We start from the raw sequence: 27,108 nt of genomic DNA, 5'->3' as shown, positions 1-27,108 counted from the left end.
AAGAAATGGAAATGTTTTTCTCTAGTGTCAGTCAATACCTAATATTTTTCCTATGATGCATAATGGCACAGATAATATCAAAAGACATTCCAGCAGGAGTGAAACAATAAATCTGCAATACAGTGAACGTAATCTTTAAACATAAATGGACTTGAGACAAATCTGACAAATGCAGATTTCTGGGGGGGGGGGGGAATCCTCTTTTAAAATGCCTAAATTTAGCATAAATCATTATAAACTGCTTATAAACTATTGATGCTAGCCCTAAAAAAATATTAGTGGTGGTTAACTGAATATATTGAAGCTAAAAGGGGGCACCTGGGTGGCTCAGTGGGTTAAGCCTCTGCCTTCGGCTCAGGTCATGATCTCAGGGTCCTGGGATCAAGCCCCACATCGGGCTCTCTGCTCATCGGGGAGCCTGCTTCCCCCTCTCTCTCTGTCTGCCTCTCTGCCTACCTGATATCTCTTTCTCTGTCAGATAAATAAAAAAAATCTTAAAAAAAAAAAAGGCTAAAAGAATTCTTATAAATGTAAGACCTATTTGTTGTTTATACAAAATACTTGTTATGCCAAAATATTCTCATGTATTTTCTTAAATCATCATGAGAGTTCTGTTCTTTAAAAAGTAAAACTAGCTGTCTAATTCAGTTTTTCTTTTTAAAAAAAGAAATACAACCAACTCCATAATGGTATAATATAAAAAGTTGTTAAATGATCCTTAGCCTTCATAAGTAGTATAAAGTACACCTGGGAAAGAAACACAGTGACATTTTTTGTGTTAATCTGAAAGATTAGAAGCTTCTGGGAAATACCACTGGTTATAAAAAACAAAAACAAACAAAACAAAACAAAAAAACAACTATGGTATAAACTACTTCTCTCAGAAGTCCCAAGAATGAAAAAAAAATTTTTTTTATTAGGTTCAGGAATCCAAGATGACCTGGTGTAACTATGATTACAGAATTTGATGGTTAGAAATGAAATCTATTAAAGTCCAGCCTACAGTTCTTATATCCAATCTGTAGACACAGAATAGTCACATCCCCAGAAACCAGGATGTATCTCCAATCTGCATGAGTTTAATGAACCAGATAGACAATTGTATCACCAATATCTGCCCCTAGCCCATTTTCAGTGAGATGAATTTTCTTGCTCATAAGGTCCACATGGAAAACAGCATGCTCAGAAATGGGGGTCTTCCCAGTGTGCTCTTTTCCTAGGACAGGAACTCGCCGAGGCCCCAAGAGTGGATCATCAAATCTCATCAGCTTCACTTTAGAAAGGTCTATAGCAAAAAAAAAAAAAAGATCAATATGAGCATTTAATTACAGTCACTGCCTCAAACCCATGCCTGAGCCTGACAATTCAAGCTTTAAGCACACTGGATGTTTATTAAAGATATTTTCAGGAGATTATTAAATAAGGCTCAATCTCAGAAAGCAGAGCTATATCTAGCAAATCTTCCTCCTGTGGCTTCTACCCACATCAAAGATTCAGAGACAATGATTCTGTGTAACACATCACCTTGAATGATAAACCAAGAGGAAAGATTGAGTATATTTTTGAACACTATCCTGTATGGCTTCTCAAATCATTTTTTATACACTTCAATTAACCACTTTTCAAAATATCAGTAAGTCTAAAACTTCTTTCTCTTTCTTATCTTGGTTCCTGGGATATATTAAAACTGCAAGAGTTGTAGCTCTTTTCAAAAGATACTTCTAGAGAAAGAATTACTACTCTAAGAAATAGCATTACCAGTTCCTTGTTTTGCTCCAAGGGTGAAAAGTGTTTGTATTACCAAGCTGATGCGAGACAAGAAGATGGAGAAGGATGGGGGAAAGGGCACAGCTTTCTGGGTTTTGAGCTTCTGGATGAGCTCCAACCCTGCCCTGCTTGAGATTTTCCTGATCTGCTCTTGTGCAAGCTGATAAGATGGCTCCTGGCAAAGAAAGCACTTGTCCCTTGAACAAATTTATGATCCGACAATCCTGCCAACAACTGAGCCTAAAAAAAATTTATTTATTTCAGCAATTCTGAGACACCCTGACATCAAATGCTTTTATTTTATATGGTAGAAAAACATCGTAAATGACTACCAATTCTGATTCTGGGTTTAAATCTCATTCTGAGTGTAGCATGGCTAGTTATACTTAACCAGATCCTCAGAAATAGAAGTTATTTCCTGAATTAGTTCCCACCCCTTTCTAAAGCAGATTGCTAAGTGGTCCGTGAGCTACACTCCCTCATGCTGCCTTAAGAGTATAAAGCTTAGCATGAGAGGGATAAGAGATAAAAGCAGACATTAATGCAGCTGGTAGCTATGCCAGGAGTACAAGTTATCCAGGCATTATATTCTCTTTGGGAAACAAAGACTGAAAGATTGCAAGTTTAGCGTAGGGATATTGAAGCTTACGTTATAATTACTGAGACGACCAGGAAGGCAAACCCTGTTGAAGAGTCTTATTTCGGGGAGAGAATACAATTCATTTTAACAGCTATTACATTTCAACATGCACACTGGTGATACTAAATATTTTGCTACGAAAGCAGTGAGAAGTTCTGCCAGCAGATTTTATGCATGAGGCCTTTACTGCAGAGCTGCACCCCCCACCCCTCCCTCTCTCGTTCTCCTTCTCTATCCTTCTCTCTCTCTCTCTCCCCCTTCCTCTCTGAAACAGACCTCTCTCATCATTCCCAGCAATTCTGAATCAAACTATTTCAAAGAACACTTAATACTCAATCAGCCATCTAAGTGACAAAACATATTTGCTTTGATGTTTCACCATGTAGCTCATTACTGCCAATATTTCTTAGAGCTTTCTTAGTATTTTACTCTCTTTTCTTACTGTAGACCTCTCTCATCACTGGATATGTAGAAATTTAAGACTGCAACTACACAAGAATTAAGGCACTTAGAGAAAAGATGAGAGTGACTGAAAGTCCCCAGGGATTGATACTGTGACATGCAGCCTTTCACCTCCAAGTTATCAGTTCATATGTGGCACAGGCTGGGAGTGATTTAAAGTCATTATCATCAAATAGTTGCTCAGTGGCCTTTGTGGAGAGAAATGATGGTTTCACTCCAGTTCCTCCTGGACCTAGATCATAATCACCTTCAATGCAATTGGCACTAATTGGACGACTTACTGGCTATTGCAGCAAATAGACTGAGAAATATGTTATTGAATTTCACTCTCTTCCCATCTTATACACTCAATATACTCAGCCCCCTTAGATATCAAAGCATCCTGAGAGCTTTGGAGAAGTCTCAAGGTTAGAGCTGTTCTGCAGATACTTGAAGGAATATCAATTTCAAATCCCATCCTAACATTTCTATCCATTTTTGAAAATTCACAGCGGCTATGAACATCAAACTTAAAGTACTTTACGATAATATTATTCACAGCTAGTATAACAAAGGATGTAAGAATTATGCCAGAGGCTCAGTGAAAAAAGACAAGATACAGAAAACACACTTCAGTACAATTCCGAAGAACCTCATCGGTCCTGGATCTGAGCATATTTAAAAGGGAGGCAGTTGTAACATTACAAAATACAATTTCCAATCTAGGAAAACATCCTCTCACATGCTACAACTCCATAATAATCCTACCCAGTGAGTCCACAGAACTATCTATTTTCTTTAAAAGCCACTATAGGGGGCGCGCCTGGGTGGTTCAGAAGGTTAAGTCTCTGCCTTTGTTTGGCTCAGGTCATGATCTCAGGGTCCTGGGACTGAGCCCCACACTGGGTTCTCTGCTCGGCGGGGAGCCTGCCTCCCCCCCCCCCTGCCTACTTGTGATCTCTCTCTGTATCAAATAAGTAAATAAAATCTTTAAAATAAATACATAAAAGCCACCATAATGTTCTTCAAAGATAAGAGTTCTTCCTATTACAAAATCTTCTCAGGACCGAACACATGCAGGGAAAACAGCCAAATGGAAGGCCACAAAACGGCTTCCTGTACATTCATATTTCAAAGTTTTCAAGTTCTGCTTTCTGTGGCCTCTAAGTTCTAAGGATGGCATATGATGTAGGTCTATGACAATGTGGATGAACCTCGACATTTTGCTAAGCAAAATAAGCCACTTATTCACTATTTCATGATTCTACTTATACAAGGTACTTAAAATAGTCAAATATAAGGAGACAGAAAGTACAACATGCAGGGGCTACCAGGACTAGAGGAAGGGAGAATGGGGAGGTGTTATTTAATGGGCATAGGGTTTCATTGTGGGATGGTGAATAATTGTGATGGCTGTACAACAATGTAAATGTACTTGATGCCAGTGTACTGTACCCTTAAGAAGGACTAAAATGGTTAATTTCATGTTATATGTATTTTACCACAATTTAAAAAAATGTTTACAAATGAAAAATCCCTAGCCCTAATATGCTGCTGCTACATAGAAAAACACAAGAGCATCCCTCCTGCTGACATGCCCGTCCCCTTCTCCCTCCCAGGTCTAATTTCCAAGGTTTCATCCAAATAGTAATTTTCTCTGTGATTCATTCCTGATCACCATAGCTGGAAATAATCTCACCTTTCTCTGTGCTATTAACTTTATCTGTATCTCCCTTATTGTACACAGCATCAGATACAGCGTCTTAATGAATAAACAGTATTTTGCAGCTTCCCAAGGCCTTAGTACTTACACAGGAGTCCCTACATATATACCGAAATATACTATACTGAGGGTCTCTCAAGAAATGTCAACAGAAGATGCATGAATGACCTCAAGAGAGCAAAAATTAACTGTAGAATGAATTCCAAAGGGCTATATTCAATCTTCTGTTGATGTAATATTGCTGACCTGAATATAGTTCCATAAATTAGGTCACTGTCTTAGATTTCAAAATCTTTTCAGAAAATTTCTACACTGATAGAATGTGACCCAATCAACTCATGATTGCCATCAAGAAGAGAGAGAGAATGTAAAACAGAGAATCTCAAGATTAATTTGTCTTTATAATTTGGAAGAGATACACTAACTCCCTTCACACCCTGCTCAGCCACAGTCCTGGCTGAGTGATTAAAAAAAAGAAGAAGAAGCTACAAATTATTATATTAAACCAAATCATGGAAGAGCTAGATTTAATCTTGATAAGAAATAAAGATTATTTACATATTTGAGCTGGAAGCACTTTTTTTTGTTTGTTTTTAAAAGATTTTCTTTATTTACTTGACAGAGAGAGAGATAGCAAGAGAGGGAATACAAGCAGGGGGAATGGGAGAGGGAGAAGCGGGCTCCCCACTGAGCAGGGAGCCCGATTCGGGGCTCAATCCCAGGATCCTGGCATCACAACCTGAGCTGAAGGTAGATGTTTAACAACTGAGCCACCAAGGCGCCCCTGGAAGCACATTTAGAAGAAAGAATACAAGCTTTGGAGTCAAAAAGACCTGACTTTGAACTCCAGCTCCAGGATTTACTACCTGAATGAAATCTCTCCTAGTCATTTAGTCTTTCTGAGCTCCGTGTCATCATCTGTAAAAGGGAATGATAAGGGGCGCCTGGGTGGCTCAGTGGGTTAAAGCCTCTGCTGTCAGCTCAGGTCATGATCCCAGGGTCCTGGGATCAAGTCCTGCTTCAGGCTCTCTGCTTTAGCAGGAAGCCTGCTTCCCCTGCTCTCTCTCTCTCTCTCTGCCTACTTGTGATCTCTGTCTGTCAAATAAATAAATAAAATCTTTAAAAAAAAAGGGGGGGGGATGATAATACCCTTTGCATTCTAGGGCAGTTAAAGGATTAAATGGCTAATACATGGCAGACACTCAATGAGTTTTTACTGTTTCTCTTCCTTCCCCAGGAACAGACCTACTAGGCAGGTTAGTTTAAAATATTAAGTATATGTGTGCCTTCAGTATAAAAACTGCTAAGAGATAGGAATTGCTTGTTACAATTTGAAAGCTAGATGGAGACTTAGAAAAATATCTAATCCACCATCTTCATTTTACTGAAAGAGAGATCAGTTTAGAGTTTAAGAGACATGGCCAAATCACCAAGCTACACACCCACAATGTCCCAAAGAAAATACAGGCTTCCTGAGTCTGAGTCCAATATTCTTTGCACAAAATGACACTGCTGTCCCTGAGCAGACAAGTTACTCTTCTTTCTCCCCTCTGCTTAGAACTCATCGTATCCACAAACTACTGCCAAATGTGCATTTCAGGGAAACCATTTACCTTTGATTCCTCGGTCCATTTTCATTAAACGCCTGATGATAGAATCGCAGTTATCTCCTTGCCTGATTTCAATTTTGGTTGAGAAGTGGCCATTGGATGGCTGGGGATTCACTAGGGAAACTGCCACACCAGGCTAGGAAAATAAAGAGAAAATGACTGTTATACGAAATCAAACTTGAATACTGCTGAGGGAGAGAAAATCTCTGCTAAATTTTTAATGCCCAATGAAAAATTTAATTCTGGTATTCTAAAATCAAGACCAAGGGATACTCAAGTATAAAAGAAAAAAAATGTACAAAAACTCATGCTTACAACCAAATGCTAGATAAAAACAACTCTGAATACATACATCAGTACTAATGATGGAGAACAACATTATTTATATTTTCTCTTCTTCAACTCCCATCACTTACTGAATTTCTACTATGTACCAGGCACTGTACTAACCATTTTATAGACATTATTCCTATATCCTGCAAGGTAGCTCTTTAAAACCCCTTTCACAGATGAGAACCTGAGAACCAGAAGCATTTTAAAAAGTACTTCAAGGTCACATAGTAAGAGGCAGGGGCAGGATTAAACTCAGTTATATGAGGGGTGGGAGGGGAGAGAGAGGGTGGGTGGGGTTACGGACACTGGGGAGGGTATGTGCTATGGTGAGCGCTGTGAAATGTGTAAGTCTGATGATTCACAGACCTGTACCCATGAAGCAAATAATACTTTTTTTTTTTAAAGATTTTATTTATTTATTTGTCAGAGAGAGAGAGAGAGCGAGCACAGGCAGACAGAGTGGAAGGCAGAGGCAGAGGGAGAAGCAGGCTCCCTGCGGAGCAACGAGCCCGATGTGGGACTCGATCCCAGGACGCCGGGATCATGACCTGAGCATGCTTAACCAACTGAGGCACTGCTTAACCAACTGAGCCACCCAGGCGTCCCGCAAATAATACTTTATATCTTAATTTAAAAAAAAAAAAACTCAGTTATATATCATACTACGTCCTACATTATATAAGCTACATAGTCAAAGACCCTGCTCATTATTTTAAGTGGAAAAATTCAACTAAGTCTTATGGAAGACTTGAAGACATAGTAGCTTAATAAAACATTTGAATATGTAGTTCAAAAGAAACATATCTGTGGGGAACCTCAGTGGCTCATCCAGTTAAGCACCCGACTCTTGACTTCAACTCAGGTTGTGATCTCGGGGTCATGGGATGGAGATCCAGGTCAGGCTCTGTGGTCAGCGGAGAATCCACTTCTCTTCCTCTGACCTTACCTTCTCTCCTTCTGTCCCTACCCCCACTTGCACATGCATATATGTGCATACTCCCTAAAATAAATTAATCTTAAAAAAAAAAAAAGAAACATTTGTATAGGGAACTCTATTTCATGTATCTATCCATGAGCCAAAGGACTGCACTTTAAAAAGCCACCATATTCTAATGTTAATGAGTGTATTCATAACACAATGATAAATTCATCATATATTCATGACCATGATTACCTTATTCTTTAAAAATGGGCTTTTCCTCTTTGTTGCATTTTCAATTAAATATAGCAAAAGTAATAGGATACTTATAAGTCCTCCACTTCTCAAGAAAAGTAGGGCATTTTATGGAGTCTTATAATTGCACTCCATTGGGCAAAACGGATTCTTTTAGACTAAAGAAAGAGAATCTCCCAAAACTCTAAAACCTGCTTATCTTCACCAATACTGGCCAAAAAAATTAGGGGAAAAAAAGTATTTCTAGTAAAGTGTAAGATGATTCATCAATCTGATTTATGCCAGGAGCCAAAAAGTCTTGAATAACATTATCAAACCAAGACTCACCTGAAGTATGAAAGCTCCTCTTCACTGCTTTAAAAAAAAGTCTTATATTTCATTCTATTTTTTAATAAAAGTCAGGTTTTGACATAAAAATAAACTCAAAATGGATTAAGGACCTAAATGTGAGACCTGAAACCATAAAAATCCTTGAAAAGAGTAGAAGCAGTAATTTCTCTGACATCAGCTATAACAATATTTTTCTAGGTATGTCTCCTGAGGCAAGGGAAACAAAAGCAAAAAGAAACTACTGGGTCTACATCAAAATAAAAAGCTTCTACAGAGACGGAAACGGTCAGCCAAACTAAAAGGCAACCTATGGAATGAGAGAACGATACTTGCAAATGACATATCTGATAAAGAGTTAGTACCTAAAATAGATAAAGAACTGATATGACTCAATAGAAATTATTGGCACAATTAAAAACACAAATAATCGATCAAAAATGGGCGGAAGACATGAATAGACATTTTTCCAAAGAAAATATCCAGATGTGCCAACAGACACATGAAAAGATGCTCACCGTCACTTATCATCAGGGAAATGCAAATCAAAAACCACAAAAAGAAACTATCTCACACCTGTGGGAATGGCTCAAATCAACAACAGAAGAAACAAGTATTGGTGAGGATATGGACAAAAAAGGAACCCTTGTGCACTGTTGGTGGGAATGCAAACTATGGCAGCCATTCTAGAAAACAGTACAGAAGTTCCTCAAAAAGTTTAAAATCAAATTACCATATGATCCAGTGATTCCACTACAGGATATTTACCCAAAGGAAATGAAAACACTAATTTCAAAGGATATACACACTCCTATGTTCATTGCAGCATTATTTACAACAGCCAAATTACGGAAGCAGCCCAAGTGTCCATCAACTGATGAATGGATAAAGAAGATGTGGTATATATACACAACAGAATATTACTCAGCCATAAAAAATGTCATCTTGCCATTTGCAACAACATGGATGGATCTAAAGAGTATAACTAAGTAAAGTCAGTCAGTTAAAAAAAAAAAGACAAATACCATATGCTTTTGCTCATGTGTAGAATTTAAGAAATGAATGAACACATGAAAAGAGACAAACCAAAAAAACAGACTCTTAACTACAGAGAACAAACTGATGGTTGCCAATGCAACAAACTGATGGATCCCATGGTGAGGGGATGGCTAAAAGAGGTGAAGGGGACTAAGAGTCCATTTATCACGATGAGCCGCGAGTAATGTATAGCATTGTTGAATCACTATACTGTATACCTGAAACTAATACAATGCTATGAATTGACTACCCTGGAATTAAAATTCAAAAAGAAAAAACAGGCTAAAAAAAACAGGTTTTGACAATCATTATTTTTCTTTTTAAACCCACAAATAACATCCGATGCCAGCCATAAGAGCAAAGTAAAGTGAGCAGAGTGCCAACCAGGGAAAAGCTCAAACCCAGCTTCATTCTAACAAATTATGTGGCCTAGACCAAAGCAATGACTTCATGTCTCTGCACCTCACTTCCTTCCGTCTTTAAATGATGGGCTTGGATATAACATTTAAGGTCTCTTCTAGATATAAAGTGCAATGATTCAGTGAGATTCTTTCAACTTACTTCTGTTCTAAAAACATTAAGTGGTTTCCCAGGACAGCAGTCTTCCCTGATTTTATCTTCTGCTTCGGAGGCAAATTTGACTTCTATGTGTTCTAGCTAAACAGAAGGAGGGAAAATGAAAGTCATCAGTATCACTTAATATGATTGAAATTAATCATCACCTCATTTCCCCAAAGAGCAAAACTAGGTTCTCCACTTAACACTAAATGGTCTACGCACTCTTCAGAAAGCCAGCCAAGCACAGGACAGGAGTGAGAGAGCACTCTGAAACTCAGGATCAAATGTTCCCACAGCAAAACCTTGTTTGAAGAGCAAGAGACTAAATCGTTTAAATGTCCACCAAAAAATAAATTCTTTGATTAAAAGTATTAAGAAAATGGTTTGTGCAATTTTATTATTTTCAATACAAACATAAAATGAAATCTATAATTAATTAACATTGATCTTAAATGTCTCACAGTATTATTTACATCGCCATGTTTACCACTTTCTATAATGAAATCTGGCATCTATCGGTATAAGAGAAAATGAGAATTAGCATAAAAGGCTTCTGCTTGAATAAGTTCAGAAATTTAGCATTTGAGGATAAAGGACTTCTGCTTAATTTTTTTTTTAACAAAAGACTTTCACTTAATAAATGAAAAAACTCAGAAATGTAGCATATTGGATATGCCTGATTATAAGATGATGCTCAATATAAGGGGTCCCCATTGTCCCAGCTAAAAAATTCGAAAACTTTTTTGACCTCCAGGAGTATATATGAACATTTAGAAATATAAACAAAGTATCTACCAATATCTATAATTTATTTAACTCATTTATAATTATATGATATAAAATGCTTATTTAGAAATAACTTTCTTCCATTACCATATTTCATGGAACAACTTTATCCAAAATCTAAACCTGCATTTTTTAAGTTAAGTGTCTTGTTATTATAACAAGAACCAGGTTTTTTTAGTCCTTTAAAAGTTTCCTAGGGCAAATTCTCTTTCCTTCTCCCTAAGCTGAGAGATAGCATTTTTAGAATCTATATATGAAGTGATTGGTGCAGAAAAATGGAATGAGGAGAAACTCCCCAGATAAGTCAAAGCTATCGGTAATGTTTTTAGTTCTTGGGTTAAGTAGAAGATTCATGGGTGTTCATTACATTACCAACTTTAAAACAAAACAAAACAGCGTCAGGCATGGACCTATGATAAGATATGAAGAAAGGATTCTAATTAAGTCAGTTCTGTAAATCTGAGGTATAAACGGGAAGGGAGAAAAAGGAAGCAATTCTTCCATAACATGAGAGGTGTCTAACGTATTTGAATATAAGATCTCCCTTCATATGTTTAAAAGAAAAATCTGGGAGGAAAATATAGACACATACAGTTAGTATTTATGTATAAAATGATTGATAAATGGAATAAGATCACACTATTTTTTCTTCCTGAAACTTCTATCCCCCCCCTTTCTGTTTCCTTCTAAAAATATTTTTGACAAGTGTATCTGGCAAAGGTACTAAACACAGAAGATGTTTACAAAAAGCTTTATTATAAAATGAAAAAACTGGATTATATTTACTATAGTTAACTAAATCTTTGGCCCGTCTTACCTCAAGGGAATTGGTCAGGTAGACTATATTCTCCATCAGCACTGCCTGCTCATCAAATTCTAACTGCAAATCCAGAACACGAGGTCCCATCTTCTCCAGATTTTCCTAATAGCCAAAAGTTTTGAAAAACAAAAATCACATTAATGATATGTTGAAAAGAATCCACTTCCTCCAAAGCAATCATTCTTCCCTCAATTGATAAAATCTTCAAATTTGAACAGCTAAAGGAAAGGACCTTGGACTCATGGTTTCCCTTATCTGTGTTTGCTTGTTAATGAAATTATTGGCTCAGAATAATTATCACTTCAAGTATGATAAGATTAAGGCAACACTGAAAAGACTGGAAGGACAAGGTTTTCATTTATAAAAGAAATATGATTTTGTCACTGTTTATTTAGAATGAATTAATATGCAAACCCAAAAAATTCACTTTGACAAGGAATTAAACAAATATACAGAAGTATCTCTTCAGGTAACCAAAAAGAAAAAAAAAATTTTTTTAATTTTCTAAAATAATACATCTTTAAAGCTAGTTCAGAGAAGAATGAATTAATAATAAAAAAATTTCTACAAATAAAAAAAATTCTAAGTCTTATGGGGACTGAGATAATCCTGTGGCATATGAAAAACAATTTCTTATTCTTATTTTCTTGAACATGAAACAAAATATTTGCCAAACAAAACGTGACCTTCAAGATCCAAGTTCACATGTACAAGTATTGCTAATTACATAGAATGTGCTGCACTGATATGAAAGTGACCTCACATGATTCCTAATATTTCCCCTTCTCATTTACTATCCAAGTTGTTTCTTTTTCTTTGAAAAAGTACTAGAAGCCACTTTCTTATTCTCAGATTTAAAAAACACTTTGCAAGTTTTAAACCATTAATATGCCTAGCACATGCCCAATATTACACACAAAAAAATATTATTGGGGGCGCCTAGGTGGCTCAGTAGGTTAAAGCCTCTGCCTTCAGCTCAGGTCATGATCCCAGGGTCCTGGGATCGAGCCCCGCATCGGGCTCTCTGCTCTGCAGGGAGCCTGCTTCCTCCTCTCTCTCTCTCTCTCTCTCTCTCTCTCTGCCTGCCTCTCTGCCTACTTGTGATCTCTGTCTGTCAAATAAATAAATAAAATCTTAAAAAAAAAAAGAATATTATTGGTGAACCAGTTCTAACACTGATTTTCTTTCTTTTTTTTTTTTTTAAAGATTTTATTTATTTATTTGACAGACAGAGATCACAAGTAGACAGAGAGGCAGGCAGAGAGAGAGGAGGAAGCGGGCTCCCAGCTGAGCAGAGAGTCCAATGCGGGGCTGGATCCCAGGACCCTGGGATCACGACCTGAGCCAAAGGCAGAGGCTTTAACCCACTGAGCCACCAAGGCGCCCCCTAACACGAGTTTTCTAAAAGCCGATTCTTGAATCCTGGTTATTTAACTACAGAACTTTTCAAATCAGTTTCACTGGAATCTGTAAAGTACATCATCAAACTGAATTGCCTTTGCAATAAAAAATGAAATATTTTTGACACCTGGGTGGCTCAGTGGGTTAAGCATTTGCCTTTGGCTCAGGTCATGATCCAGGGTCATAGGATCAAGTCCCACATCAGGCTCCTTGCTCAGTGGGGAGCCTGCCCTCTCCCTCTGCCCCTCATCGCTGCTTGTGAGCGCTCTTGCTCTCTCTCTCTCTGACAAATAAATAAGATCTTCAGGGGGAAAAAACCCACAATGAAATACTTTGTTGAATCCACATATTGACAATAGATCTGGCATTCTGATCAATGGCACTAGCTAAAGTAGGGAAGCAATGAATTACGAGAATATTGGCAGATGTGTTATAACTTGATTGGTGTAGGTCAATCCAAGATTTTAAATTATTTATGAAACTTCAAAGACCATAAGGCTCAGAGAGTTGATTCTGATGTAGGAGAACAAAAAAGCTTTCCTAAGAATACAATTTGCTCAGTGGGGAGCTAGAAGTTTTGGTCATCATCAGGCAGGCATCTATAGACCAGAAGATTCAAGAATGAATCTAAATAACCACTAACAGGGTGAAGATTCAAGAATGAATCTAAATAACCACTAACGGGGGGACTAGGCAGCTGAGTTGTCAAGCATCTGCCTTCAGCTCAGATCTTGATCCCAGGGTGCTGGAATGGAGTCCAGCTTCAGGCTTCCTGCTCAGCAGGAAGCCTGCTTCTCCCTCTCCCAACCCCCTTGCTTGTGTTCCTTCTCTCATTGTCTCTCTCTGTGTCAAATAAATAAATAAAATCTTAAAAAAAAAAAAAAACCACAAAACTATGTTCCTAGAAGCCTAAAAGACACTAATTTACACTTTAAAAAAACATTTACTGAGCCTATTCTTTGATGGAAACTATTAAAGTGTGTTAAATATATTATTTCATTTACTTCTCACAGCCCTCCTAAAATGTAGGTTCTATTAATTTCCTCATACATATGAAAAACCATGTGACCCAGAGAATTTAAGAGAGTTGTCGAGGGTCTAAAAACTAAGAAGTGACAGACAAAAAGGATTTAGAACAAGATTTGTCTGACCCCAGAGCTTGAGCTCTTACGCAACATATAGCCTTCTTTCTGTTTCTCTAAGAAATCAAATAAATCTGTTATTTCTATGAAGAAAGCTGAATCTAATGCAATGATTCTCAATGGGAAAGGTGTGGGTGGGAGCAGATTACGTCCCCAGAGAAATTTAAGAATGACTGAAGAAGTTTTGGTTGTCACAACTTGAGGGGGTGAGGAGGACATTCTATGGGCATCTAGTGGGTAGAAGACAAAAACACTGCTAAACATCCTATAACGCAGGGGGAAGCCTCCCCCACAGAGAACTCCTGGCCCACAATATCAATAGTACCACTGCTGAGAAACTCTGGTCCAACCACGACAAACAATGTTTATCCTGTTAAGCTAAACCTATACAAATGTAGTATCTTCGTTCCAGTACCAGGATCTAATAAAAACACCCCAATGTAAGCCAAAAGAATTTGCCTCCCTGCCAAACAGAAAAGAAGGTAGAACATAAAGAGACTCATTTAGTGAACAATTCTAAATCAGTTTTTCTTCCATAATGCATATTTCCAAATACTCAGCAATTTTAGATAAACCCCCAAAATGATCACTCATTTCTCCCAACTAGTGATCGAAAAGTACTATTTTTAGCAGATTTCCTGGGAAAGACTATATCCAAAGTTTTCCCCTCCCTTCCACTATCCTATCTAATCATTACTCGCAGAGTAATAGCTGCACGAAGTCAATAGCTTACCTTAATCATGGCAACAAACGGCATCACTTTCTTCATGTATTTCTTCAACTCTGGCAAATTGCCCAGTTCACTAGCAATGACTTTGTTATCAGGCAATTTTCCACTGTTGGCCTAAAAAAAAAAACATTGGGGAAGAATGTGGAGAAAAATATTTTAAAGATAACACACAATAGTAGATATGCCCATAGGAAGTTGGCCAGACACAGAATGGCGGCCTCGACCAGTCCAATAGAAAACAGTAGAAAAGAGAGCAGCCCCATGCATTCTAGGGAAGTGAAAGGTGAACGTGTAATACAGAAGGGAGTCTCCCATTTCCTCTAAAGTTAAAAGATAAATGTTCTTTATGGTAAAGGAGAAAATGAGGCATCTTGTTGAATATTTAATTTTTTCTTACACTAAGAACACCTCTAGGATTGTAACATTAGATCTTATCGGGTAAGAAAACAAAATAGTCTTATAGAGATCTTGTTTGTCTCCAAACTTGTAAAAACACTCACTAGTCATATCAAAATGGAAACTGTGTAACTATCATACAAGATATATAGAATGTCTGCTTTTGAACACTCTTCCTTATAAACTGTTACCACAAATGTGGGGAAAAAAGTCTCTGTCTGGCTATCTACCTGTTAAAAATAGTATCACTTCTATCTAGCCACAAATAAATGCCTGTATCATGTATCATTAATATGCACAGAGTCCCAAATGTGCTGCCTGAATTTAAATTCATTTCTGCAAACACAACTGTCCCCTTTGACAGAGTGAAAAATGAAGCAAGTGACCTCAGAATTTTGGGTGACTTGTTTTTTCCCTATAAAAGCGTGGCATCGAAGCCAAAGATTGGGAATGAATCTAAATGAAAAGTAACGTATAGTAAGACTTCAGTCAACATTTACTTTTTTTTTTTTTTTTTTTAAAGATTTTATTTATTTATTTGACAGAGAGAAATCACAAGTAGGCAGAGAGAGAGAGAGGAGGAAGCAGGCTCTCTGCTCAGCAGAGAGCAGAGAGCCCGATGCGGGACTCGATCCCAGGACCCTGAGATCATGACCTGAGCCGAAGGCAGCGGCTTAACCCACTGAGCCACCCAGGCGCCCAGTCAACATTTACTTTTAATTCTAACTTTTACTAAAGTACACTGGGAAAATATTTTCTCCACTTATCAATGTGCTGCTTTAAAATATATATGAAAGAGAGAAGAGCATAGGAAACACTCCTTCCCCTTATATCACCAAAAAGGTGCCACATACAACTTAAGAATATCCTCCATGATCATAAACTTTCTTTCCGTTCTTTTGGATGAAAACAAACAAATATTTAAAAGAATGCTGATCATTCCAAATAATGCCAAAAGATGATATTACTTTGAAACCATGTATCTAATAAATAATTACTAAAAAAAAAACTGTAACTTCTAAAAGAACAGCAGTTTTTAATAAAAGATGCATTTTTAAATATCTGGGACATACATTCTATATTTGGTTCTCCTACTGCTTCCCTGAAAATGCTGTTACGGATATGTAACCCACAAAGGCATGACATCATTTTTCTACCCACAAAAGCGGCTTTTACTTTTTCACTTGCCAGAAGTCAAAATCTGTAAGCAATTCTAAGGACTAAATTCTATTTCTTTCTTTCCTTTTTTAAAAAATTTACTTATTTGAGAGAGAGAGAGAGCATGAGAAGGGGGAGCTGCAGAGGGAGGGAGAAGCAGGCTCCCACTGAGCAGGGAGCCTGATACAGGGCTCAATCCCAGGACCCTGGGATCATGACCTAAGTCAAAGGCAGACACTTAACCAACTGAGCACACAAGTGCCTCTAAATTCTATTTCTATTATATATAATCAAACGAGGAGGCAGCTTTCTATAAAAATAAGCTCACAAGGAATACAAAAACACTAACTCTTCTCTTTCCATTAAATTTCCAAATGTAAAAGTTTTTCTGAGTATTTTTTAATTAACTAAGAAAACTTTTGAAAGAAAATTTCAATAAAGTCCTCAAAAATAAAAGCTAAGGATTTTCCCTTCAGTTATCACTTCATGCTTTGTCCATAATTTCTGGTCCTTTTTCTCTCTCCTCTTCTGTCAGTGCACCTTAACAATTTGTGTCTATCAATAACTCTTAAAAACCCCAGCAAAAATTCTACAACATATACTTTGTTTCCATATTGCGAATGTGAAAGAAAAAGTAGATGGATTTTTTTCTTCAGGAAAACTTAGAACTATGCTTAAGTATTGCGTTTCCTTTAAACACAACAATCATATTTAACAGCTACTTACCTGACAAAGCCAAAAACACCGAGCTCTCCATTTCTATGGGTAATTATTAAACTGACCATTTTGTTTTAAATTACTCAAAAGCCAAGCTTCAATTTTTTGAAACATGAGGTGAAGGCTTCATGAATCCCAGTGTTTAAGTCAGAACAAACCCGAAGGCAAACTCAGTACTCTTGCTTCATGATTTTCACCACATATGAGAAAGTCCCACACCTTTTAATTACGTGGGACTAGATCCACTATATTTTTGTATGGAAGTCTCAGAAATGATAAAAAAGACGGCAACTTTTACAGTAACTATTTCAGAGCCAGCACCGCTAACAAAAAAACACTCCATGTTTAAGAGTAATCCCACAAAGTTGCCCGTGTCCTTCTCTAAGACATTGCCAACATCCTAAAAACAACAAGAGCACAGGCAGCAAGCAACAACGCGGGCGGAACGGCTGCTGCGAGCATCACCTCAAAGTGATTCCGCAGCACTGACAGGGTGGTATGTTGCCAAGAAGGATAGTTCTTTGCCACGTAGATGGTGCAATGTGAAGGTTTCTGAGGTGGCTGCTTGTCAGTCTTCTACAGGGCAAAAGAAAGGGAAAAAACATTTTATCACTCTTGTATACACCAAAAATGAAAGATCCCTCTCCTGGTAAAAACCACTATTGCCTTTAACATTAAGAAGCATACACATCCTACAAAACTGCATTAGGAATGAAAAGAGCCTGACACATGTGAATGACAGTTGTCTTAATTTTCATTACTAGTAAATGTTACCTGACTAATCACTTTAAAGCAACAGCCTTTAAAAAAAAAAAAAAATGCCTTCACCTTCCCCTTAGCCAGCATCATATAGTTCTTGAGTCGCAATCTAAGGTCATGTGCTACTTCCATGAGATACTGTGAGGAACGTATCAAGGCTTCATCCACGGGACCTGCCAGGGGCCATGAAGCATTCATAATGGAGTCAGGCTTTAAGGGGGAGAAAAAAAAAGTTCAGTGGGCTCAAAGCCACGCAACTATTTTATCCTTCATGATTACAGTTCCATACCAAGACTACCATCTGTAATTGCGTGCTCAGAGTTCAAACCTGACTACCCATAACACACTTCCACACACTTCCCTGATCTAATGTTCCCTAGAATTCAAGCTGTGAAGTCTGACTCTACATTCCTAATTAGCTTCCATTTGTACAAGCATATTAATACCCACACACATATGCTCACTTTCAAAGAAAATTATGTAATGCTAATTTGCCTAAATTTAATCATTATTACATAAATTATATACACTCAGTTTTTACCCTATTTAATACATCCAGTATTGAAAGTATAGCCATTCGGTATATGCATCACAAGCACATTTTTACAGTGTTCATGAGTTAAAAAATACAAAAGAACCTGGCTAATAAAGATGAAAAGAAATTATTAAGCCAGCCAATCTGTTATCTGCAACCCTAGGAGAAATAATTACATTTATCCTCACAGTAAGGATGCTAATATAATATCCCTGAATATGAAGCCCTACATATGCCAGAAATTTTATATAAAACAAAAATATATGCAAATATACACTTCCCTCTTTGTTTATAAGCTGCTCCTAACAGTCGTTTATTTCTCTCTCAATATTTTCACCTTAACAGTTGGAAAACAGTCTTAGTTATATAGTATTCAAATCAAATGTATTTTTAAAATATATTCAAATGTGTTTTAACATTTTCTAACAAGAATTAGGTGATAAACAAAATGCAGTCACGTGGTTTTAAAATACTTCCATTGTGTGTATATAAATAAAGACACATACTCGGTAAGCCCATCTAAACAGGAGCGGTTTCAGTACAACCTGTTGTAATAATTAGGAGATGACAGATCCAACATTACTCCTGAAATATCATTTTCAGTCTTTTCCTCTTAAGTAACATCATTATTGTATTTATTTAATAAGGCCATATCAAACAGCCCACAACATCTCAACCACATACAGGTACCTTTCCCAGGAGTGTCCAGATGTGCTCACACAAGTGTGGACAGAATGGAGCCAAGAGAAGTGTCTGAACTTCAATAAAGCGGAACACAAGGTCTCTGTGCATCCCTTCTATGGCCAATTCACGGTATTTATCTTTCGCAGCCTGCAAGATTTGAAATTATTTGCCATTTTTCTCCCCATACTTCTTTAAAATAAAATTAAAAGAACAAAAATCCAGTGCCTCTATTTTAATGCATTTTTAAGCTTTTAGTCTTTCAAAATTCCATAATGAATTCTCATAAAGGTTTTACTTCATTTTTTTTAAGTAATCTCTACACCCAATGTGGGGCTTGAATCTACAACCTCAAGATCAAGAGTCAAAAGCTCTACAAATGGGCTAGCCAGGCCCCTGGTTTTTCCACATTTTTAACAACTTGCAATTAAATGCATATCAATCCTTGTTAAAGGATATTATGGTTTTATATTAATGACTCTCAAGAAAAATGGTTTTTTTTTTTTAAAAGATTTTATTTATTTATTTGACAGAGAGAGAGAGATCACAAGAGGCAGAGAGGCAGGCAGAGAGGGGTGGGGAAAGCAGGCCCCCTGATGAGCGGAGAGCCCCATGCGGGGCTCTATCCCAGGACCCTGAGATCATGACCTGAGCCAGAAGCAGAGGCTCAACCCACTGAGCCATCCAGGTGCCCCAAGAAGACATTTTCTAACAGACATAGAAGTTGTGTATTAAGGGCTGATGATACCCTCAACAGCCTATAAGAAAGATATTAAGTATCGAAAAAAGGCTATAAATAGGACAATTGCTATGTTCAGCACTTATCCTTATTTAACCACATCTATGAAAACCAAGTTACATAAATCCCAATGTGATATTTTACAAAATTGATTGAGGAAACCTACATTTTTTTTTAAGCCCTTGAACTGCCAAACTCGAGGAAACACTGACACCTTGTGGAAAACATCAGAAAATGCTTGATTTCAAACAAGGGGTAATCAATTACAATTTTGCTTTATGTTTTATCAATTTAAAAATGTTCTCCTGGGGGCACCTGGGTGGCTCAGTCCATTAGGCATCTGCCTTCAGCTCAGTCATGATCCCAGGGACCTTGGATAGAGCCCCGTGTCTGGCTCCCTGCTCAGGAGGGAAGCCTGCTTCTCCCTCTTCCTTCTCCTGCTCCCCGTTTGGGTTCTCTGTCAAATGAATGGATAAAATCTTTGAAAATTAAAAAAATAAAAATGTTTTCCTGGAAAATGTGGCTGACTTTTAGACTTAACCTCTTTACTGACTCATAGCTGAACTATGAAACAAAAAGATTTATATTAAATAAATACAACAGAGAATCAAAGAAAATTATTTAAAACCACAATTCACTGAATAATTTAAAAACTGCTTGGCAATATTTTCAGTCTCCATTCTAGATGAATTAACATTATAGCAGAAGGGAAAAGGGTGAAATACATCACAGCCACACTGATGTACTTTATAGCCACTAAAAGAAGAGCCTACCTGAAACTCAAAAAACCCTGTTTTCAAAGCTTCTTTAAACATCATCTTTTCATAATTTTGATCTGTTTTTATAATTCCTGCATTCATCTCACTATAGAACAGGGAAAAAAAGGTTACTGAGTTTAATGGCAAGTACACAAAGATATAAAAAACTGCCCCATATACTAGTCAACAGTAAAACAGGAACGCCTGAAACATTTAAAACTGCTCAACCACAAAACCACTTAACCACAACACAGTTAACAATGTTCTTGCCTAAAAATTTCTGGATGGAAACTTTACTAGGAAGCCCAAAATGCAACATGAAAACAGCTTAACAAAGGTGGTCAAGTTTACTTGCTGCATTTAAACAAGTGACATTGAGTATTAAAAAAATTTTCTCTTGCTACCAAAGGCCCTTCATAATTTAGCCTAATCTGGCCCCAAAGTGTCTGATCTACTCTACCCTTCATGTACTGTACCCCAAATAAATATCATATCTTTCCATGGCTTTCTCCTCTCCCTGTAAAAATCTATTCTTCAAGAAACCCAGAATGCACATGCCATCTCCTGTAAATTCCCTCCATCCCTATAACTACATTTGCAATGGGTTCAATGAATGATTTCTTCTGCTGAACTAGAGTGAAGAATCAAGTCCCATTCACCTTTTAAACAGCAGTTCTTAAGATGGCTCCTGATACAAAGGTGATGATAAGTGTTTTTTAAAAGAAAAAAAATTGGCATTTCTCTTTTTCTCCTAATCTATTTTTCATTTAACCATTCTGTCCTCTAATGCAGGAGAGCAAGGTAAAGTGTCTATGAGCAAGGGCTTTGGAGAAAAAAGCAAATTCATAACCCCCAACTGGAATTACTAGCTTTGAGGCATTTAATAAAATATTTAATTTTTCTAAGCTTCAATTTCTTTAACTATAAAATAGGGAGAATAATAGCTTTATCATATAAGCTGTGAAGCTAAAATCAGATAATGGATGCAAAGTGCTTAGCAGAGTACCTAGAACAAATAAAATGAATTGTAATGAATAGCAGCTATTATTAACATCTAATTTATTTTAGGAGGAAAGGAAAAAAGAAAACTTAAAAATGCAGGAAGACTAGGCAACTCTAAAGTACCACGGCTGGAGTCGGCAGATTACCTGGCAAAAACTCTGTCATTGAAGGTGCTGGCAGGCCCACTTCTCAGGCTGTCCCTGTTGGCCAGCATTTCTTTCACCCACTCCACCCAGGTGTACAGACGGAGGATCCCTGCATCGGCCATGGCTTCCACGAAGTTAGCATCTTCAACAGTGTCACCAGCATCAGCCAGAGCCAAACGCATTCCTGGAGGAGGAGGAGGAGGAGGAGGACAAAGAAGCAGAAGCAGAAGAAGAGGGTGATCAAGTGATGATTTTAAAATGTGGTTAGTGACTATCAACGATGTGTCCAACCAGGTATACTGCAAAACCTACATCAAAATTAAGAAATAGCAGATGCTTTACGGGACTGCCATGGATCAACAACAAAAATAAGAGCCACCAAAAGTAGGATCCACAGAGTTGTTCAAATCTGGGAATCACCTATGTATTGATTTGCATATACTTAGCATCAAAATGTGTTTCTTCCAGGCAACTGGTTGAGTTAATGAGATAAAGTGGTCCTGAATGAAGGAGAGTAAGAAAATGATAAACTGGAAATACAGATCCCTATCAACATCTCAGCCTCATTTAGAGGCAGCAAAATATTTTAATGCATGAGAGAACACGCTGGTGCCTTACATATACAAAAATATATTTAATTTCTTCTTTCTAAAAGCAGGTACTGCTAAGTTTTCTAATAAAATTGTACTTTTGTAACCAAAATCTTCCATTCTAAAATATTGAAAAAAAAAAAAAAACCTAATTGAAGTACAAGACAACCTTACAAAGGGACACTATATTAGGGCAAAGGAGTGTGGAAAACTCTTTACATTTCAATATGGAGTGATCTCAAATATGAACTGTTAAGTGATAAAGGAGAAGTTCAGAAGAGTGTATTTTTTTTTTTTAAAGATTTTATTTATTTATTCGACAGAGAGAAATCACAAGTAGGCAGAGAGGCAGGCAGAGAGAGAGAGAGGAGGAAGCAGGCTCCCTGCTGAGCAGAGAGCCCGATGCGGGACTCGATCCCAGGACCCTGAGATCATGACCTGAGCCAAAGGCAGCGGCTTAACCACTGAGCCACCCAGGCGCCCCCAGAAGAGTGTATTGCTTTCTACCATCTGCGCCTAAAGGGGGGAGATGAGAATATGTAACATTAAGTTATGGATGGATTAAATATGCTTTATAATACGCAAGAAGCTCAAAACATTTCATATGTTTTTACTTGAAATAATTTTATACTTAAAGAAAAGGTCCAGAGACAGCAAGAAAATAGACATAAATAATTTAACAATCTTCTCTAATGTTAACAACTTACATAACCATGGTTTCAAAACCAGAAACTAACATTAGTACAATACTATTAACTAAACTGTAGACCTTATTCAAATTTTACCAGTTTCTCTTCTAATTCCTATTTCTGTTGTAGGATCCAATCCAGAAAACTGCCTTACATTTAATCATTTTATCTTCTTGGTCTCCTCAAATCTGTGACAAGTTCCTCAGTCTTTGTCTTTCATGACCTTGACATTTTTGAGGAGTACTAGTCAGTTATTTAACAGAATTTCTCCAAACTTGGTTTGTCTCATGTTTTCTCATGATTAGACTGAGCCTATGAACCTCCGGCAAGAATATCACTAAAGTGATGCTGTGTGTCCTCTCGGGACATCACTATCAGGGAGGTGCATGACATCGATAGGACTTATTACTGGTGTTGCAAGCTTTCGTCACTTAGGTAGTCAAGTTTTCTCAACTGTGAACAGTTTTTCCTTTTGTGATTAAAAAAAAATCTTGGCAGAAATACTCTGAGAATATACAAACATCTTGTTTCTTCCAGAAACATACACCCATTGATTTTGGCAACCATTGGCAGATCTCGCCCGTTAACAATTATTTGTGATTTCTGCCTAATGGTGATTTTGTATTTCAGTCAATCTTCATACATTTATTAATATGAATTCTTCTGAAAGGAAAAGCTGTCCCTAAACCCCCACTTATTCATTTATAAAACTATTATTTAGATCAGTCTGAACTCACAAATATTCAACCTATTCACTGGGTTACAATCCAACACTACCATTTATTCCTTAAATTGTTCTAGCTTGGATAATTGAGAGCTCCTTCCAGTTAGCTCCTGTACTTTTTTTTTTTTTTAATCACTGAGTGCTCATCATAACAAGTACATCCCTTAATCCACATCATCTATTTTGCCCATCCCCTCACCCACTCCCCTCTGGTAACCATCAGTTTGTTCTCTATCGTTAAGAGTCTCTTACGTCTTCTTTCCCCTCTCATTTTCCACAGCCCCCTCTCTGGTCATATAGTCATCTGTTTTGTTTCTTAAATTCCACATGAATAAAATCATATGGTAATTTGTCTTTCTCAGACTTACTTCACTTAGTATTATACTCTCTAGCTTTATCCACGTGGTTGCATATGGCAAGATTTCATTCTTTTTATGGCTGGAAAATATTCCAGTGTGCATGTGTGTATACATATATCATCTTTATCCATTCATCAATCAATGGACACCTGGACTGCTACCGTATCTTGGCTATTATAAACAATGCTGCTATAAATATAGGGGTGCATGTATCCCTTCGAATTTAGTGTTTTTATGTTTTTTGGGTAAATACCCAGTAATGTGATTACTGGATCATATGGTAGTCCGATTTTTAATTTTTGAGGACCCTCCATACTGTTTTCCACAGTGGTTGAACCACTTTCCATTCCCAACAACAGTGTACAAGGGTTTCTTTTTCTCCACATCCTCACCAACACCTGTTGTTCCTTGTGTTTTCAATTTTAGCCATTCTGACAGGTGTAGGTGGTATCTCATTGTTTTGATTTGCATTTCCCTGATGATGAGTGATGGTGAGCAGCTCTTCATGTGTCTGTTGGCCATCTGAATGTTTTCTTTGAAGCAATGTCTGTTCATATTTTTTGCCCATTTTCTAATTGGATTATTTGTTTCCTGGTGTTGAGTTCTACAGGTTCTTTATGTATTTTGGATATTAACCCTTTATTAGGTATGATTAGCAAATATCTTGTCCCATTCTGTAGGTTACCATTTAGTTTTCTGGATTGTTCCCTTCTTTGTGCAGAAGCTTTTTATTTTTATTTTTATGTAGTCCCAATAGTTTATTTTTGTTTCTCTTGCTTTGGGGAATCTATCTAGAAAAAAATTGTTATGGCCAATGTCAGAGAAATTACTGCCTATGCTCTTTTCTAAGATTTTTATGATTCAAGATCTCACATTTAGGTCTTTAGTCCATTTTGAATTTATTTTTGTGTCTGATGTAAGAAAGTGGTCCAGTTTCATTCTTTTGCATGCTGCTATTCAATTTTCCAAACACCATTTGTTTAAGAGGCTATCTTTTTCTCACTGGATAGTCTTTCTTGCCTTGTAGAAATAAAAAAAAATTTTTTTAAGATTTTTATTTATTTATTTATTTGACAGATCACAAGTAGGCAGATAGGCAGGCAGAGAGAGAGGAGGAAGCAGGCTCCCTGCTGAGCAGAGAGCCCGATGCGGGACTTGATCCCAGGACCCTGAGATCATGACCTGAGCCAAAGGCAGAGGCTTTAACCCACTGAGCCACCCAGGCGCCCTGCCTTGTAGAAAATTAAAAGACCATATAATGTTGCATTCATTTCTGGGTTTTCTATTCTTTCCATCGATCTATATACTTATTTTTGTGCCAGTACCATGATCTTTTGATTACTCTGTAAGCTCTGTAATAGAACTTGAAGTCCACAATTGTGATGCCTCCACCTTTGCTTCTTTCAAGGTTGTTTTGGCTACTTGGGGGGTCTTTTATGGCTCTATGGAAACTTTAGGATTGCTTGTTCTAGCTCTGTGAAAAACGCTGTTGGTGTTTTGATAGGCAATGCACTAAATGTGTAGATTTCCAATCTATGAGCATGGAATATCTTTCCATTTCCTTCTGCGATCTTCAATTTCCTTCATCCATGTTTTATAGTTTACAGAGTACACGACTCCTACTTCTTTGGTTAGTTAGGTTTATTCCTAGGTATCTTATTATTTTGGGTGCAATTGTAAATGAGATTGTTTTCTTAACTTCTCTTTCCGCTGGTTCATTACTGGTATACAGAAACACAACAGACTTCTGTACATATATTTTGTATCCTGAGATTTTACTCTGTGTATCAGTTCTACCAGTTTCTTGGTGGAGTCTTTCAGGTTGTCTATATGCAGTACCACGTCATCTACAAGTTGTGTGACTGCTGTGGCTAGGACTTCCAGTACTCTATTGAATGAAAGTGGTGAGAGTGGACATCCTTGTATAATTTCTGACCTTACAGGGAAGCAGGCTTACCGCTTCTCACCATTAAGGATGATGTCAGCTGTGGATTTTTAATTTAAGACCTTTATTATGTGGAGGTATGTTCCCTCTAAACCTTTGTTCAAAGTTTTTTTCATGAATGGATGTTATACTTTTTTTTCAAATGCTTTTTCTGCATCTACTGAAACAATCATATGGTTCTTACCCTTTCTCTTACTGATACATCATGTTGATTGATTTGTAAATAAAAACCCAGGAATAAACCCCACTTGACCATGGTGAATGTTTCTTGTTTTGTTTTCTTTTTACTATATTGTTGGAATCAGTTTGCTAATATTTTGTTGAGGACTTTTGCATCTATATTCACCAAGAGATACTGGCCTTTCGTTCTTTTTTTTTTTTTTTATTTTATTTATCAGAGAGAGAGGGGAAGAGAGAGAGCACAGGCAGACAGAATGGCAGGCAGAGGCAGAGGGAGAAGCAGGCTCCCTGCTGAGCAAAGAGCCCAATGTGGGACTCGATCCCAGGACGCTGGGATCATGACCTGAGCCGAAGGCAGCTGCTTGACCAACTGAGCCACCCAGGCATCCCCTTTCGTTCTCTTTTTTGTGGTGTTTTTATCTGGTTTTGGTATCAGACTAACGTTGGCCTTATAGAATAAATTTGGAAGATGCTCTGCCTTCTCTATTTTTCAGAACAGTGTAAGAAGAATAGGTATTAACTCTTCTTTAAATGTTTGGTAGAGGGGCGCCTGGCTGGCTGAGCCAGTGGAGCCTGTGCCTCTTGATCTCAGGATTCTGAGTTTGAGCTCCAAACTGGGTACAGAGATCACTTAAAAATAAAATCAATCAGTTAGTCAATCAATCAATATTTGGTAGAATTCACCCATGAAGACATCTGGTTCTGGACTTAATGCTTGTTGAGAGTTTTTTGATTACTGAATTCAATTTCTTTGCTGGTAATCAGTCTATTCAAATATTCTATTTCTTCCTGTTTCAGTTTGGAGGGTTATATGTTTGTAGGAATTTATCCATTTCTTTTAGGTTATCCAATTTGTTGGCATACAGTTTTTCATAATATTCTAATTGTTTCTGGTGTTTGTTCTTATTTTTCCTCTTTCATTTGTGATTTTACTTGGGCCTTTTCTCTTTTTTTGGTGAGTCTGACAGAGGTTCATCAATTTTATTGATTTTTTTCTCAAAGAACCAGCTCCTGATTTCATTATCTGTTCTTTTTTTTTTTTTTTTTAGTTTCTATATCATTAATTTCTATTCTAATATTTATTTTTTCCTTTCTTTTGCTGGTTTTAGGTTTTGTTTGTTATTCTTTTTCTAGCTCCTTTAGGTGTAAGGTCAATTTGGTTATGGGAGATTTTTCTCACTGCCCTTTTTCTTTTTAAGATTTTATTTATTTATTTGACAGAGAGATACAGAGAGAGAGA

General features: G+C 37.2%; 1 protein-coding gene across 2 annotated transcripts in view; it reads right to left on the bottom strand.

The window, feature by feature from the left end:
* Positions 1-896: 896 nt before the first annotated feature.
* Positions 897-27,108, bottom strand: part of LARS1 (leucyl-tRNA synthetase 1) — a 70,587-nt gene continuing 44,375 nt past the window's right edge. For both annotated transcript variants that reach the window (XM_045075332.1, XM_045075333.1), the window contains 10 exons: positions 21,382-21,565; positions 20,249-20,339; positions 18,746-18,886; positions 17,590-17,730; positions 17,227-17,337; positions 14,494-14,604; positions 11,215-11,319; positions 9,615-9,710; positions 6,185-6,317; positions 897-1,285 (listed from right to left, as the gene is read on the bottom strand). In XM_045075332.1, the coding sequence (XP_044931267.1) occupies positions 1,080-1,285; positions 6,185-6,317; positions 9,615-9,710; positions 11,215-11,319; positions 14,494-14,604; positions 17,227-17,337; positions 17,590-17,730; positions 18,746-18,886; positions 20,249-20,339; positions 21,382-21,565 (1,319 nt within the window). In that variant the 3' untranslated portion in view covers positions 897-1,079. The remainder of the gene's footprint in view (positions 1,286-6,184; positions 6,318-9,614; positions 9,711-11,214; positions 11,320-14,493; positions 14,605-17,226; positions 17,338-17,589; positions 17,731-18,745; positions 18,887-20,248; positions 20,340-21,381; positions 21,566-27,108) is intronic.

This window comes from Mustela putorius, unplaced genomic scaffold (assembly GCF_011764305.1).
Source record: "Mustela putorius furo isolate JIRA1106 unplaced genomic scaffold, ASM1176430v1.1 tig00000145_pilon_pilon_pilon, whole genome shotgun sequence".
NCBI classification, from domain to species: Eukaryota; Metazoa; Chordata; class Mammalia; order Carnivora; family Mustelidae; genus Mustela; species Mustela putorius.
The sequence above is the reverse complement of the archived record's forward strand: the minus strand, read 5'-3'. Positions and strand labels throughout refer to the sequence as shown.